The 14,651-nt window shown below is 48.4% G+C and overlaps 1 protein-coding gene across 1 annotated transcript in view; it reads right to left on the bottom strand.

Annotated features, from left to right (window-relative positions):
- VPS39 (VPS39 subunit of HOPS complex) overlaps positions 1–14,651 on the bottom strand; it is a 109,894-nt gene that overhangs the window by 80,149 nt on the left and 15,094 nt on the right. The window contains exon 9 of the mRNA XM_088456590.1: positions 8,552–8,672. Coding sequence (XP_088312716.1) covers positions 8,552–8,672 — 121 coding nt within the window. The remainder of the gene's footprint in view (positions 1–8,551; positions 8,673–14,651) is intronic.

The following is a 14,651-nucleotide window of genomic DNA, read 5'->3' as shown; positions in this document are numbered from 1 at the left end:
CCCCAGATCTGTACTGGCGTCTCAGCGCCAGCGGGGTGACGGAGCGGCAGCTTAGACGTCCTATGGACAGTCCGACGCTGCCGCTCTGAAGAGTCCAAAGTCCATGAAAAAACTTTGTCCCTAAAAAAATAAAATAAGCTTAGGGGCTGCTAATCAGCTCCCCCTGCGCTAACGGTGACCCGACTCCGGCCGGGCACCAACTTAAACTGAGGTGCCTCTGGCTTGGGGGTGGGGTTATAGGGAGAGTGGACCAAGTGCATCCTGGGAGCTAAAAGCTTTAACTGCGTGGTGCCCGGATTTGGTTCCCAACCTATACCCCAAGGTCAACCCTGTGGACCCCCTATGGACCCTGAAGTAGAAATTATATATATATATATATATATATATATATATTCATAGTGTATTATTTAAATAAATAGATTCAGGTGAAGGGTAATAAATATACGTACCATATATAATATCATATCATGCACGTAATGATTCGCTTCGTCCAGAGGTCCTGGAAGATTAATATATCCCTTGCCTCCACTTCCCTCTGGATATGTGGTAGTCTATTACATGTGACTCTCCCTTTGCTCAAAATAACTTTATGCCTGAAATCCAGGTATGAAGTTAGTTTGAGCAAAGGGAGAGTCACAGGTAATAGACTACCACATATCCAGAGGGAAGTGGAGGCAAGGGATATATTATTCTTCCACGACCTCTGGACTAGGCAAAATCATTACGTGCATGATTTGATATTATATATGGTATGCATATTTATTACCCTTCACCTGAAATTATTTATTTAAATAATATACTATGAGGCGCTTGTTTCCCAACTTTTGTTTTACATAATCTTTTTGGGACGGTCTCCTTTATAGAAATAACAAGAGATATGGTAAGAACTTACCTTTGTTATCTCTGTTTCTACGAAGTCCATAGGGTCCACAGGGTTGACCTTGGGGTATAGCTGGATCTGGATCCACGGGCACCACGCAGTTAAAGCTTTGCTGCTCCCAGGATGCACTTGGGTCCGTCCTCCTCTATACCCCGCCCCGGCCACAGGCACCTCAGTTGGTAAGCAGCTAAGGCCGGAGGAGGAGACTAAACAGAGAGAAGGAAGACTGGAACACACAAGAAACCATACTCACAGAAATGGGAGACGGAAAACCGGTGACCAGCCACACAGCCCATTTGAAGCCAGGTGCGTCAGGGCGGGCGCCCTGTGGACCCTATGGACTTCGTAGAAACAGAGATAACAAAGGTAAGTTCTTACCATATCTCTTGTTTTCTACTTCAGGGTCCATAGGGGGTCCACAGGGTTGACCTTGGGGATGTGCCAAAGCAGTTCAACTAAGGGCGGGGACGCTCCTGTGCTGAAAGGAGTACCCGACGCCCAAAGGATGCATCCTGAGAGGCGAAGGTGTCAAACGCATAAAACCTCAAAAACGTCTGAATTGAAGACAAAGTAGCCGCCTTACACAGCTGAACAGCGGAGGCGCCACGTCTAGCAGCCCAAGAGGGACCCACAGAACGAGTGGAATGAGCCTTAACAGAGGCTGGCACAGGTAAACCCTCCTGCGCATAAGCCTCACAAATAACTGAACGAAGCCAACGGGCTAACGTTTGCTTGTTAGCAGGCCAACCCCTCTTGTGAAAACCGAAGAGGACAAACAAAGAATCCGACTTCCTAACCGAAGCAGTCCGGTCCACATAGATTCTAAGTGCCCGGACCACATCCAAGGAAGCCTCACCAGCAGAAAGATCAGGTGACTGAAAAGCTGGCACAACAAGTTCCTGATTAATGTGGAACTTTGAAACCACTTTGGGCAAAAACTCAGGACGCGTGTGGAGCACTGCCCTGTCCTGGTGAAAAATCAGAAAAGGAGGGCGACAGGAAAGCGCCCCCAATTCTGAAACCCTCCTGGCCGAAGCAATTGCCAGGAGAAAAATGGTCTTAAACGTCAGCCACTTGAGCTCCACCGACTCAAGCGGCTCAAAAGGAGGACCCTGCAAGACCCTCAGAACCACCGTCAAGTCCCACGGAGCCACCGGAGGCACGAAGGGAGGCTGGATCCTGAGAACACCTTGGAAAAAGGTGTAAACATCTGGCAGTGTAGCAATCCGTCGCTGAAACCACACGGACAAAGCAGACACATGAACCTTCAGAGAGGCCAGGCGTAAGCCGAGGTCCAAACCCGATTGAAGAAATTCCAAGATTCTGGAAACCCGGAACACCTGCGGATCATAGTTTCTGGATTCACACCACTGAAAATAAGTGCGCCACACCCTGTGGTAAATCCGCGCGGAGGCAGGCTTGCGTGCCCTAAGCATGGTACCAATCACTGAACTGGAGAAACCCCTAGACCTCAAGACGGCTGTCTCAAGAGCCACGCCGTCAAAGACAGCCGACCCAGATCCGGGTAAAGGCAGGGCCCCTGAGACAACAGGTCCCGACGCTGAGGAAGAAGGTACGGAGCGTCGATGGAGAGGCACCTCAGATCGGAGTACCAAGGACGTCTGGGCCACGCCGGAGCCACCAGCACGAGCGTGCCGCCGTCCTGCTTGAATTTCCGCAGAACCCGAGGAGGTAAGGATATCGGAGGAAACAGATACGCCAGGTGAAACGTCCATTTCACCGACAGAGCGTCTACCAGACAGGCGCCTGCGTCTCTTGTCCTTGACCCGTAAACGGGCAACTTGTGATTGTGACGGGAGGCCATCAAGTCCAGCTCCGGCAGCCCCCACCTGTCCACGAGTAGCTGAAACACCTCTGGGTGAAGCGACCATTCCCCGGGATGCACATCGTGACGGCTGAGGAAGTCCGCCTCCCAATTGAGGACTCCGGGAATGAAGACTGCCGAGATCGCTGGAACGTGACACTCCGCCCAAGCAAGAATGCGAGACACCTCCGACATTGCTGCCCGACTGCGAGTTCCCCCTTGGTGGTTGATGTACGCCACCGTGGTGGCGTTGTCGGACTGCACCTGAACCGCCCTTCCGTGAAGAGCGGGGCCGGACGACTGCAGGGCCCTGTACACAGCCCGCAGTTCCAGGATGTTGATGGGGAGAAGTGCTTCTTCCGCGGACCAACGACCCTGAAGCGATAATGAGCCGGTCACTGCCCCCCAACCCCGAAGACTGGCATCCGTCGTGAGCAGGACCCAGTCCGGGATCCAAAAGGGGCGCCCCTCGACCAGATGCACCGTCTGAAGCCACCAAGCCAAAGACTGCCGAACCTCCGCGGACAACACCAGCATCTGAGAGCGGATCCGGTGAGGTAACCCGTTCCATTCCGATAGAATCAGCCCCTGCAGGGGCCGGGAATGGAACTGGGCAAATTCCACCATGTCGAATGTCGACACCATGGACCCCAGAACTCTCATAGCTGAATGGACCAACAGGCGGCAACTGCTCAGGCAACTGTGTATCCGCAGCTGCAGGGAGGAGACCTTCTCTGGAGTCAGGAAAATCCGCTGCTGACGAGAATCCAGCAGGGCTCCCAAATGAACCATCCGCTGTGATGGAATCAGGGAGGACTTCTTCCAGTTTATCAACCACCCGTGTGCTTGAAGACAAGCAATGGTCAGGTGGAGATGTCGAAGAAGCACCTCCGGGGAGCTCGCCAGCAGCAGAAGATCGTCCAGGTACGGCAACAGACGTAGACCCTGACCCCGAAGGTGGGCAGCCATAACCGCCATCACCTTGGTGAACACCCTCGGAGCCGTGGAAAGGCCAAAAGGCAACGCCCGAAATTGGTAGTGATGGTTCAGGATAGCAAACCTCAGATACCGCTGATGTGCCGGTGCTATGGGCACATGGAGATAGGCGTCCTGGATATCGAGGGAGACCATATAATCCCCGGGTTCCATCGCCAGAATGATGGAACGTAACGTTTCCATCCTGAACCTGGGAACTCTGAGGTATCTGTTCAGAGACTTCAAATTCAGGATAGGGCGATGAGAACCATTGGGTTTCTGTACCAGAAACAGAGTAGAATAGTACCCCGTCCCGCGCTGAGACTGCGGAACGGGAACAATGACCCCTGCTTGTAGCAAGGATTCTATAGCTACCTGAATCTGACCAGCTTTGGTCTTGTCCAGAGAAGGACTCGTACAGAAAAACTGGTGGGGCGGCCTGAACCGAAAAGACAGGGCGTACCCCTGAGAGACTACTTCTCGAACCCAGGCATCCGTGGTGGTATTGTGCCAACACTGGGCGAATTGGAGAAGTCGGCCTCCCACTCTGGGGTCCCCCAGAGAGAGGCCCGTCCCATCAGGCAGCAGGCTTATCCTCCTGCTTGGAAGAAGGGCGCCGAGCACTCCATGCCTGCTTCTTGGGCTTGGGTGCGGCCTTGGTCGCCGAATGTCTCGGGAAGGACTGGCCCTTGGCCTTACCCTGAACCCGAAAGGACCGAAAGGCAGCGCTCCTCACTTTAGCCGGCGCAGAGGCCGAAGGTAGAAAAGCCGACTTGGACTTAGCCAAAGTATCCACTATTCTGTCCAAATCCGGACCAAATAGTAAATCACCATTAAAAGGCAAGGCCTCCAGACCCTTTTTTGAATCTGCATCAGCCCTCCAGGACCTCAGCCACAGGGAGCGCCGAGCAGATACCGCTGCAGCCGACACCCTAGAAGTGAGCAGGCTGGCATCCAAAGACGCTTCCCCAATATAGGAAGCTGCATCCCGCATCTGTCCCACTAACGCTCTCTGGATATCCGGAGCCTCATCAGGAAAGGTATCCTCCAAGGCATTGGCCCATGCCTCAATGGCTTTAGCCACCCAGGAGATAGCCATGGACGGGCGAGCCACCGCCCCGGAAAGAGAATAAATGGACTTTAAACAAGTCTCCACCTTCCTGTCCGTGGGATCCTTCAAAGAGGAGATAGACGGCAATGGCAACGTCGCGCTTTTGATCAAGCGGGTAACGTGGGAATCCACCGCCGGCGGAGTTTCCCATTTCCTGCAATGAGCTTCAGGAAAAGGATAGTTCGCCGCCAACCTCTTCTGTGGATGGAACCTCTTACTAGGTAATTGCCAGGCCGCCGCCATATGATCCGATAATTGATCAGACAGGGGGAACACAGTTGAGGTCACCTTGGCCTTTTTAAAATTAGGAAACTTCGACCTAGGAGCCGGCGCATCATCCTCAACATGTAGGATAGCCCGCACCGCCCTAACTAAGGCTGGAACATTAATGGAGGACTTAGCTTCCACCTCCTGCCCCATGACATCAGAGTCAGAGTCCTCATGGATTTCTCCATCATCTGAGGACACTTCCGAGTCCGACAACTGCGCAGCTAGTGAACTCTCAACCGGACGTTTAGACACCCTTGGTGGCACATCACCTTGCAACATGGACTGAAACGCCGAGGATGAAGCCGCCAGACTCTGTACGGAGCTGGATAGAACATCCACCCAAGGCGGAGGAGCCGTCGGAGCAAAACTCTGCAAAGGCACTACAGACTGACGCGTCCCTGGGGAAGACTGCACATACACAGGCAGTCCCGAGTAAGGACCCACAGTCTGGGCCCCGGGGGAAGACCGCAACATTTGTGGAACCCTCGGGGAATGGGGGATGGTGGGCTGCGGTAACGCCCTAGAAGGGACCGCTGATGGGACCTATAACCGGTCCGCAATAGACGCCAGCACCTGTGAAAACATCGCCCAAGGAGGGTCCTGTGATACAGGGGGGTTGGAGGGGTCCGGTACCAGCTGGCACCGCCCGCACAGACCATCCTGAGATAAGTCCTCCCCATCAACTCCAGCAGGACAACGTCTGCAGGAAAATAGCACAGGAGCCACAGAGCGCTCAGTCTCCTCATCAGACATGATACCGTAAATCACAAGAAATAGGTATCACCAGAGGAATTACGGTTTTAACACCCGCGCACTCACCAGTATGCGACACAACAGCCCAGATATGGTACTGTGTAGCACACAACAGTATGTGACTGACCCCACAAATACGTGTTTTATATAAGTGAGGGTCTCAGAAAAACGCCCTTCCCCCACACACCTGCCGGGCCGTAGGAGAAGGAAAGGGATAGTTATAAGCTGACAGTAAGGAGAATAAGTCACAGACAGGCAGCACTAGCAATAGTCACATACAATGCAGAAAAGTTATACTCACTGCACCTTCCGCTACAATCAACCGCCCAGATTCAGTGTCTGGGAGGGCTATAGCGCTGTGTACACTGTCCTTTAGCAGGGGAGAGGTACACAGGGGGACCGGTCCACTTGATACCGCCTGGGAGTCTGCGATGTGCCAGTAAAGATGGCCGCCGGAGACCTCAGAGGAGGAGTGGCCGAGAGATAAGAGCAGCTCAGCGACGCCAGACTCCTAGTTGAAAGGCGCGCTGAGCTGAGGGGAGGAGCCGCTAGACAGGGAAGGCTGCCTCCCCTGGCTAGCAATTAACCCCCGGGTTGCCGGTCCCGCTACCAGCCTGATACCCTGGTGGTCTAGCGGACACGCGGGGTATTCCTCAATTGAGGGGGAGCCCGCCGCCGCCGCTAGCGCCTCCGGTCAGTCCCCAGAGACCGGAGGCTCCTGACTGCATTGAAGTATCCGCGGGCCGCCGCACGCGGCGACCCGCGGCTTACCTGATCCCCGTCGCGTCCGGCAGCAGTCAAGGGAGTCCCCAGAGCCCGGCTAGTACAGGCTCTGGGGTCCCGTCGCGATCCCCAGAGCTGTACTGGCATCGCGGCGCCAGCGGGGAGAAGGAGCGGCAGCGTGGACGTCCTAAAGGACAGTCTGATGCTGCCGCTCTAAAAGTGTAAAAAAAGTAGAAAAAAATAAAAAATTTCTCTTTTAAAATAAAGCTTAGGGGCTGCTCCTGCAGCCCCACTGCGACAGGGTGACCCGACTCCGGCCGGGCACCAACTAAAACTGAGGTGCCTGTGGCCGGGGCGGGGTATAGAGGAGGACGGACCCAAGTGCATCCTGGGAGCAGCAAAGCTTTAACTGCGTGGTGCCCGTGGATCCAGATCCAGCTATACCCCAAGGTCAACCCTGTGGACCCCCTATGGACCCTGAAGTAGAAAGAAAGCTGCCACCATGAACATGGGAGTGTATAGTGGAAAGAAAACCTACAAGGGTTAATTCATTGGACATTTAGTACTGGTATTGGTGTAGCGCTGTTATTAGTATCTTTTTCTGTGTGATTATATATATATAGATTATGCTTCTTCCATGAGTATGGGTCCGGGCCTAAGGAGACAGAACCACACCCATGCATTTCAGTTAATATAGTTATATGGGACACAGTCGATATACCGGCACTAAAGGGATAGGGTAGGGAGAGGGGGAGGGTTAGGTTCAGGCACTAGGGGGGAGGGGGTTAGTGTTAGGCACCAAAGAGGGAGTGTTAGGGTAGAGAGAGGGGGAGGGAGAGGGGTAGCATACCGAACAAGTAGTGCCCTGTCAGTGTAATTGGTGAATAAGCGCTAATAATCAATTCTAAAGTTAATGTTTGGAATAAATAGTATAATGTTTGGGAGATAAAAGATAAAAGTCAAAAGAAAAAAAATTAGTAAAATAAACAAAAAATAATAAAAAAAATATATAAAAATAAAAGTTAAAGTAAACCAATCAATCAAAATAAAAATAAAGATAAGAATAGTATTAAAATAAAAATACCTGAAGAGGAAAAAAGTAAAACATATTTTATATTTATATATATTTAAATTTTTCCTCTTCAGGCACCATCAGTGATAGTGTTTTGAATTGCTTTTTTTTAGCTCACCATGGTGTTGTTTTCATTATCTATTTGCCATTTTATTTTAATACTATTCTTATCTTTGTTTTTATTTTGATTGATTAGTTTACTATAACTTATTTTTATATTTATTTTACCAATTTTTATTTTTGACTTTTATCTTTTATCTCCCAAACATTATACTATTTATTCCACACTAACTTTAGAATTGTTCATTAGCGCTTATTCACCAATTACACCATATTGATTTTATTAAATAAGATGCTTCTAATTTGAGAGCGGTAAGATCATAATGTTTTCAAGCACCCTGCCGGGATGACTGTGTCAGGATTCTCACATCCGGTATCCTGACTGTGGGCATCCCAACCAACCCAGCCCATATTATATTACTTTTGGAGAAACTGCAGTATAACTGTACAAAGCAGCAGTGAAATTTGCATGTCAGTGCACTATTTAGGTAATAAAAGTTTCTCGAATAAGGCTAGAAGTTTCTCAGTGCCCATTTAAATGTGAATTATTTGAGGGGTGTCATGTTGGGACGGTATTACTCAGGCATTTTTAAATTAGTGCGACATGTAAAAAGATTTTTACCAACAGTATATGGTCACTTTGTCACGGTAGAAGGGTATTCATAACTTGCTCAAAGTGGGCAATAAAAATCCAATCTTTAATTCGGGTACTGTATTGCCCTGCAACATTGCAGAGTTTAGTATACATATAACTAACATAAAACTGTGCTATTTATTATGTACTTTGCTTACAACACACTGACATCCTTTCTTCAAAAGACTGCAACAGATTTTATCACTTGCACCATGAAATAGATGGCCAAGTGCAGGCCTATGGCTCACCCTCCAGATGTAATAAAGCGAGGCCGCTGAAGCTCAATACTTTGCACGAGCAGGCGAGGTTCAAATGTTCGCACTTCCACGTACCGCGGCAACACAGAAATGATATAGGGAGGCTGGTGCTCTGTTAAGTAGATAGATAAATGGTTACTACACACGGTACAGAGTGGCAGATATATAAAGATCTCAGATACGGAGATCACCAGAGGGAACTATAAAGTTTTAATGTGACATCAGATTAAGTTGTAAATGACAGATGAAATGGGCAAGACAAATGTAATTTTATGCAGAGATTATAGCATTAACAATAAATGGCTGGAGATATGGTTGGATCTATCTATAGCAGACACTGTCAACCTTACAATCAATGGTATGCTAGTCAAATACCTCCATTCATGCAATAAAATAAATTAAAGTATTCAAGCCTAACTGAAGTAATATAACCCCTTGCTTTGTAATAAAGTGAAAATGTTAAAGTTAAATGTAACATGCATATTTTTTTTGTTTGACTTTAAAAGTAATATGGATTACTACACACAGATGTTAGCAAAAGTGTGATCACCTCTGGTCAAGTTTCACTGATTGTCTGAGAGAAAAGAAGTTAACACAGGGTAGAAACCTGAATGAAGATATTCAGGCTCAGTATGGATTTGCTGTATTTAACAGATTGAGAACAATGATGAATTTGGCATGTACTAAACATAACCCCATTAGCGATTACATGCAGCCAGTCAAGAGTCTTTAGGAAAGTTTTCTTACTCTTCCCTGAAGAGCTCATCTAGCTTAAGGTCGGTACACACTGGAATGACCGGCAATCGGTACGATGTTCAGGTTGATATGCCTTCACCCATGACATCGCATGATTGCCGGTACACACTACCCGATTTAATGACCAACGGAACGATCGCTCGTTCCATCCTCCATTATTACGTATAGTGCAGCATGCGAATTTGTGTGATTGGACATGCTGCACAGCCAACCACAAGATATCGTATGCAACCACCTTAGCGCGCAAATTGGGCATCACACTGAACGATATGCCCGATTTGTCGTTCTGATTGGCAGATATCGCTCCAGTGTCATGTACCCAGCTTTAGTTATCAGGTCTTCTTGCACAGCATGCTTAAGATTTCACAGATTTCGAATATTCAATGGAATTGTAAGGGAAATTCCAAGACCTTAATCTTTCATCCCCCTTAGTCTTCCGTGGTTGATTCTGAGGTATGCTTTTGATCATTATCTTGCTGATATAGACATCCGCTTTTCAGCTTCAGGTTCTTTTTTTAGCCTGACTCTGGGATATTAGCTTCTGGAATTTCTTAAGAACAGGATTTTTCTTATACACGTATATGATTTAAATGCTTTTCTCCATTTTTCTGGCAAGCATGGCCACTGGTCCTTCACCACACCTGCCACATACAAGGCTCCCACCCTGGACATTTTCGAGACTGCCCCTTCTCCAGGCTGAGCCCTGGACACACACTACACTTCTCAGACAGAGAATATGAGGGAACAAAAGGAGAGGATATTTGCAGCTGCACAACACAAGAGGATGCAGTGCTGCAAAAGACATAGGAGCTCATTCAGACCCGCTCGCTAAGATGGATACTCTCGCTGCCGCCGATAGTATGCAGTGTGTATGCATTGTGCGCATGCATCGCCGTGCGCGTGCACATACCTTAGCGAAAGTTCACAATGCATTCGCTCGCTGCACATAGACAGCCCAGCAGAGTGAGTGACAGGAGAGGTCGTTTGTAGGTGGTAACAGGGGCTGGCCATTAAAAACGGGGGAGTGGAGGTGCAAACGCAGACGTGTCTGAGAATCTCAACGGTGTTTTAGGGGTGTGTATAATTATAAGACAGCATCATAGTACACGTCACCTGGCTTGTTTTTACACTGAAGTGCTCGCAGTGCTTGTGGCAGGGTATGGTCAACCTCAAGAACTGCGATAGCATCCGAAGTTACCTGATGTACCGATGGTTGCATACACTTCCTGGACATTACGTGCACAGGTGGGTGTCTTAAAACAGGCTGGTGGGTGTCTGCATACACTATGTGATCACTCAAATACTGGGCGTGCTAATGCATTGCTGTGCGATAGCACTGCCTACGCAATTTGCATACACATCATGCGAGCGGCTCTGAATTAGGCCCATAGTCCAGTGACAGTGAAGGCCCCACAAAAAAAAAAAAAAAAACACAGCACCCTATTATACCTTACCACTAGTTTCCTGCTATTGAGAGTGTGGATCATCTGGGTACTTCAATAAAAAATGGCTGCGGTGACCTTACTGGTGGGAATGGGAAGTAGGAACCCACACTAAGGATAAAGGGCACAACTCAGCAGTGCACGCAAGTGCACCTCTGATCGCAGATTCCCGACTATCAGGAATCTGCGAGTGTGCAGAATGGGTCCTGCATAGTCGCACGCAGACCCTTCTATTCCTCTGCCTGATTGTCAGGCAGATGCATAGAAGCCCCTTCTGGCTTCTATGAGGGGGCGGCCGGCGTTCTCGGAAATGAAGGCGTGTCCGCCCAGTTTTCCGGGAGTGGCAAGTGCAGTGTTCTGGGTTCGCAGGCCGGCCAGTCTAAGTAAGCTTACTCAGCTGGCTGGTGGCCCGGCGCCGTCCACAATAGACCACCAATGGTGGGGTTGTTGATCCCAGCCTGCGACCTCCGTCGCAGTGCTGGGATTGCAAATGCAGCAGGGGGTGTCACACACCTCCTGCTGCATTGCAGAATAGCAAGGACGGAATTGCAAAGCACACAGCTTTGCAATTGCGATCCTCACTAAATCACCCCCAAAGTCTTCTAGTGCCTAGCGCTGAAGGATGGCAGCTCAATTGCAGGCATTCCCAGCTGCGGCTGAGGGATGCTATCCAAAAGGGAGCATAAATGAAAAAAAAAGAGGAAATTTAAAAAAAAAAAAAAAAAATGTAATTAATAAGGCATCCACAAAAAGCGCCCAGATCTAGAAGATGATTAGAGGAGGCGGAACTTTAACCTTTTGCAGGTAAATTTAAATTGCCCTATCACTGTATTCAGACACTGGATACTTGAGAAATTAAGTATAAATAGTTTAAAAACCCAGCAGTCAGTAGTAGCTTTAAGGTGCATACACACTAGACTTTTTTACCTTTGACCTCAAAATATATTTAGATACGCCGACGTTACCCCCTTGATTTGAAAGGAAGGAAATCCTATAGTAGTGCCCCCATATAATGCCCCTGTAGTAGAGCCCCCATAGTTATGCCCCTGTAGCAGTGCCCCCATAGTTATGCCCCTGTAGCAGTGCCCCCATAGTTATGCCCCTGTAGCAGTGCCACCATAGTTATGCCCCTGTAGTGCCGCTTGTACAAAAAAAAAAAAAACACTTACCTTAATCCCCGTTCCTGCATCCGCCGCCGTCCTGTTTGCCCGGCTGCTCCTCGGAACTATGGAAGAGACGTCATGACGGAAACTTCTTGCATAGGCTCAAACAGGGGAGCCAGCAAAGCATTTAATATCAGGTTCAAGTCCCATGGTGCCACAAAATACTTCATCTGAGGAGGTGTTCTCTTTATTGCTTGAAAAAAACTGTTTTGGCAGGAGCTCCCACTGTAATTTTCTCATATGCTTGCTGTATGTAGGGTTGATGAAAAAAAATTCTAGTGAAGAGCAGTGCGAATCTTTATTCTGTGTTGTGACTGTATTAGAGCTGACAACGCCTGTTTCTTTATGAACCTTTCTTTTGATAGTGCCACTGTATCCTGCAGGATTTCCATCTGCACCCCCAGAAACTTGATTTGCAGTGACGGAGTTAACTGACTCTTCTCCCAATGTTTGAGCCATCCATGGTCTTGAAGAAATAGAATGACTTTATTTACTCTGTTCTGTACAATCTGTTTTGATTCTCCTGCATCGAGGTACGGCCATATTGATATTTTCAGTTTTCTTATTTGTGCAAGAAGCGTGATCAAATCCTTCGTAAAACATCTCCGTGAGGCCGATAGACTGAACGGGAGTCAAGTAAACTGGTTTTTATTGAGCAAGACAAGGCTAGTATAAGTGCTGCCCTTTTAAATATCGGGAATAAACACAAACAGAAGTGTTGGGTTTTACAAAACGACACTTAATAAACAAACCACCTGGTGTCCTCACATATTTCACCAGTCTTCACTAGATAAATCATTACATTTGTCTTATAAGCCAAGCTCGGAGAAAAACTGCACCAGAAACAGCATCATATTCCAAATCCAGGCTAGTATGAGATCTAGACTTCTTAGAACCTCGCAATGCCAGAAATTCTTCCATTCAAACAAAAGAACTTTTTCATCCACTCCATCGACTCCTGTAATTGATTAGAGGGCCAAGGTGGAGTAGCCTCAGACTGAGCACAATCAGCACAAATTGCATTATCCTAATTAGCAGGTATAGGCTTATTACAGGCTGCACAAACTCTCACATGCTTCTTTTTACAGAGCTTTTTCTTCACAGCAACTTTACAAGCAACAGAGAAAGCCGTAAGTGACCATACTAATACCCCTTTTACACCAGAGCAAAAACCTGGGTTTTTGCTGGGTCTACCCGGGTCGCAGCTCAGTGTAAAAGGGTCCCTGAAAAATAACCTGGGTCAAGTGACCCTGCAATCCAACCCAGGTAGCTACCAGGGTTGGACCCAGGATGGACCCAGGTAATGGTGCAGTGTAAACGGTGCAACCCAGGTTATCTGATCTGGATCATGCCTAAAATGAGCTGATTGGTGGTTGTGGAGCAGTCACCTCCCACTTTTTATGACCTCACAGGTTTAGCAGGGCAGACCTGAGTTCAGTGTGAACAGGTCTGACCTGGGAGTAACCCAGATCAAAGGTGCAGTGTAAATGGGTCTGACCTGGGTCTGACCAGGGTTGGAACCATGTCCAAAAACCCAGGTCGGACCTGGGTTTTTGGTGGAAAAGAGGTATAACTAACTTAGTTATTTCATATAGAGTGCAATGCCCCTAGTAAGGACTTACCTTGCAAGGGCACTGACTGGCTATTGGGGAAAAGTCTCAGGGTCAATAGTAGCTTCTTCCTATGGTGCAATAAACAGGGAAGTCAGAGGGTATCTGCAGCTTCCTGGTTGACTGCACCACTTTTTAGATCCCTGACCTGTGTCGATTGTGTGAACATGAACAGAACAGTCAATGCCGCGACTTCATACCACATCTGCGCTGAGCGTGCAACTAGTGGTCCCCAGGGAGTCACCCCACCACCGCGGCTTTCGGCTACTAAGTGGTGCATTGCCGGTCTGAATATCAAATGACTTACTATCTCTACCTAGAAGAGACAGGAACATGACAAGGAGGACAAGAAGAGCTACCCTATGTTGGGGGAGTGGGCAGTCTGATCTTTTCTCGCTCTCTACCCTAAGGGAATGGGTTACTAACCTATAGTATAGCTGCCATGTAGGACTGAAGAATAAAAATAAAAAATTACTGGATTACATTGTTCCTTTTCCACCTGTACAATTTGACCACAACCCAAAGCGTAACAGTACCACTCCCTCGCATAACAGTTACCAAGGTTATCTCTTCATCCAAAGACTTACCTTTTCTCCAAATTCATGTCTTGTGGTTGTTGCCAATTTTTTTTTTTTTCAATGACTGTTTCTCCTTCATCCACTAGGGGACACTGGAGTTCAAGACAGTGGGGTATAGACGGTGGTAGAGTAGAGCCTGGCACTTTAAATAATTCAGAAGTGTGACTGGCTCCTCCCCCTCTATGCCCCATCAGCCCCAGTTTTAGAAATGTGCCCGAGAAGAGCCGGTCACATAGGGCTGAGCTCCAGCCCACACTTAGTAATTTTACTTTTATTTTAACTTTTATTTATTTTCATAGCTTCAACAAGCATTGAGGACAGGCTGACAGAGTGCTGCGTCTGTCAGCCTGCTACATGGAGGCATCAGGAGACCCGCCACCACTAATAAAGAGTGCGTGTCCGGGTCCCAGGCACCCTGGCAGTAGCTCAGGGAGGGACACGCCACAGTTTAATATAGAAGCTGTGTCCGTGCTTCCCCATGCCTAGCCGCAGTCCTGATGCCAGCAGCTGGTAAGTATAGCTCTGTTCCCCTGACTAGCGTG

The sequence above is a fragment of the Taudactylus pleione genome, unplaced genomic scaffold (genome assembly GCF_031769625.1).
Source record: "Taudactylus pleione unplaced genomic scaffold, aTauple2 ptg000707l, whole genome shotgun sequence".
In the NCBI taxonomy this organism is placed as follows: Eukaryota; Metazoa; Chordata; class Amphibia; order Anura; family Myobatrachidae; genus Taudactylus; species Taudactylus pleione.
The sequence above is the reverse complement of the archived record's forward strand: the minus strand, read 5'-3'. Positions and strand labels throughout refer to the sequence as shown.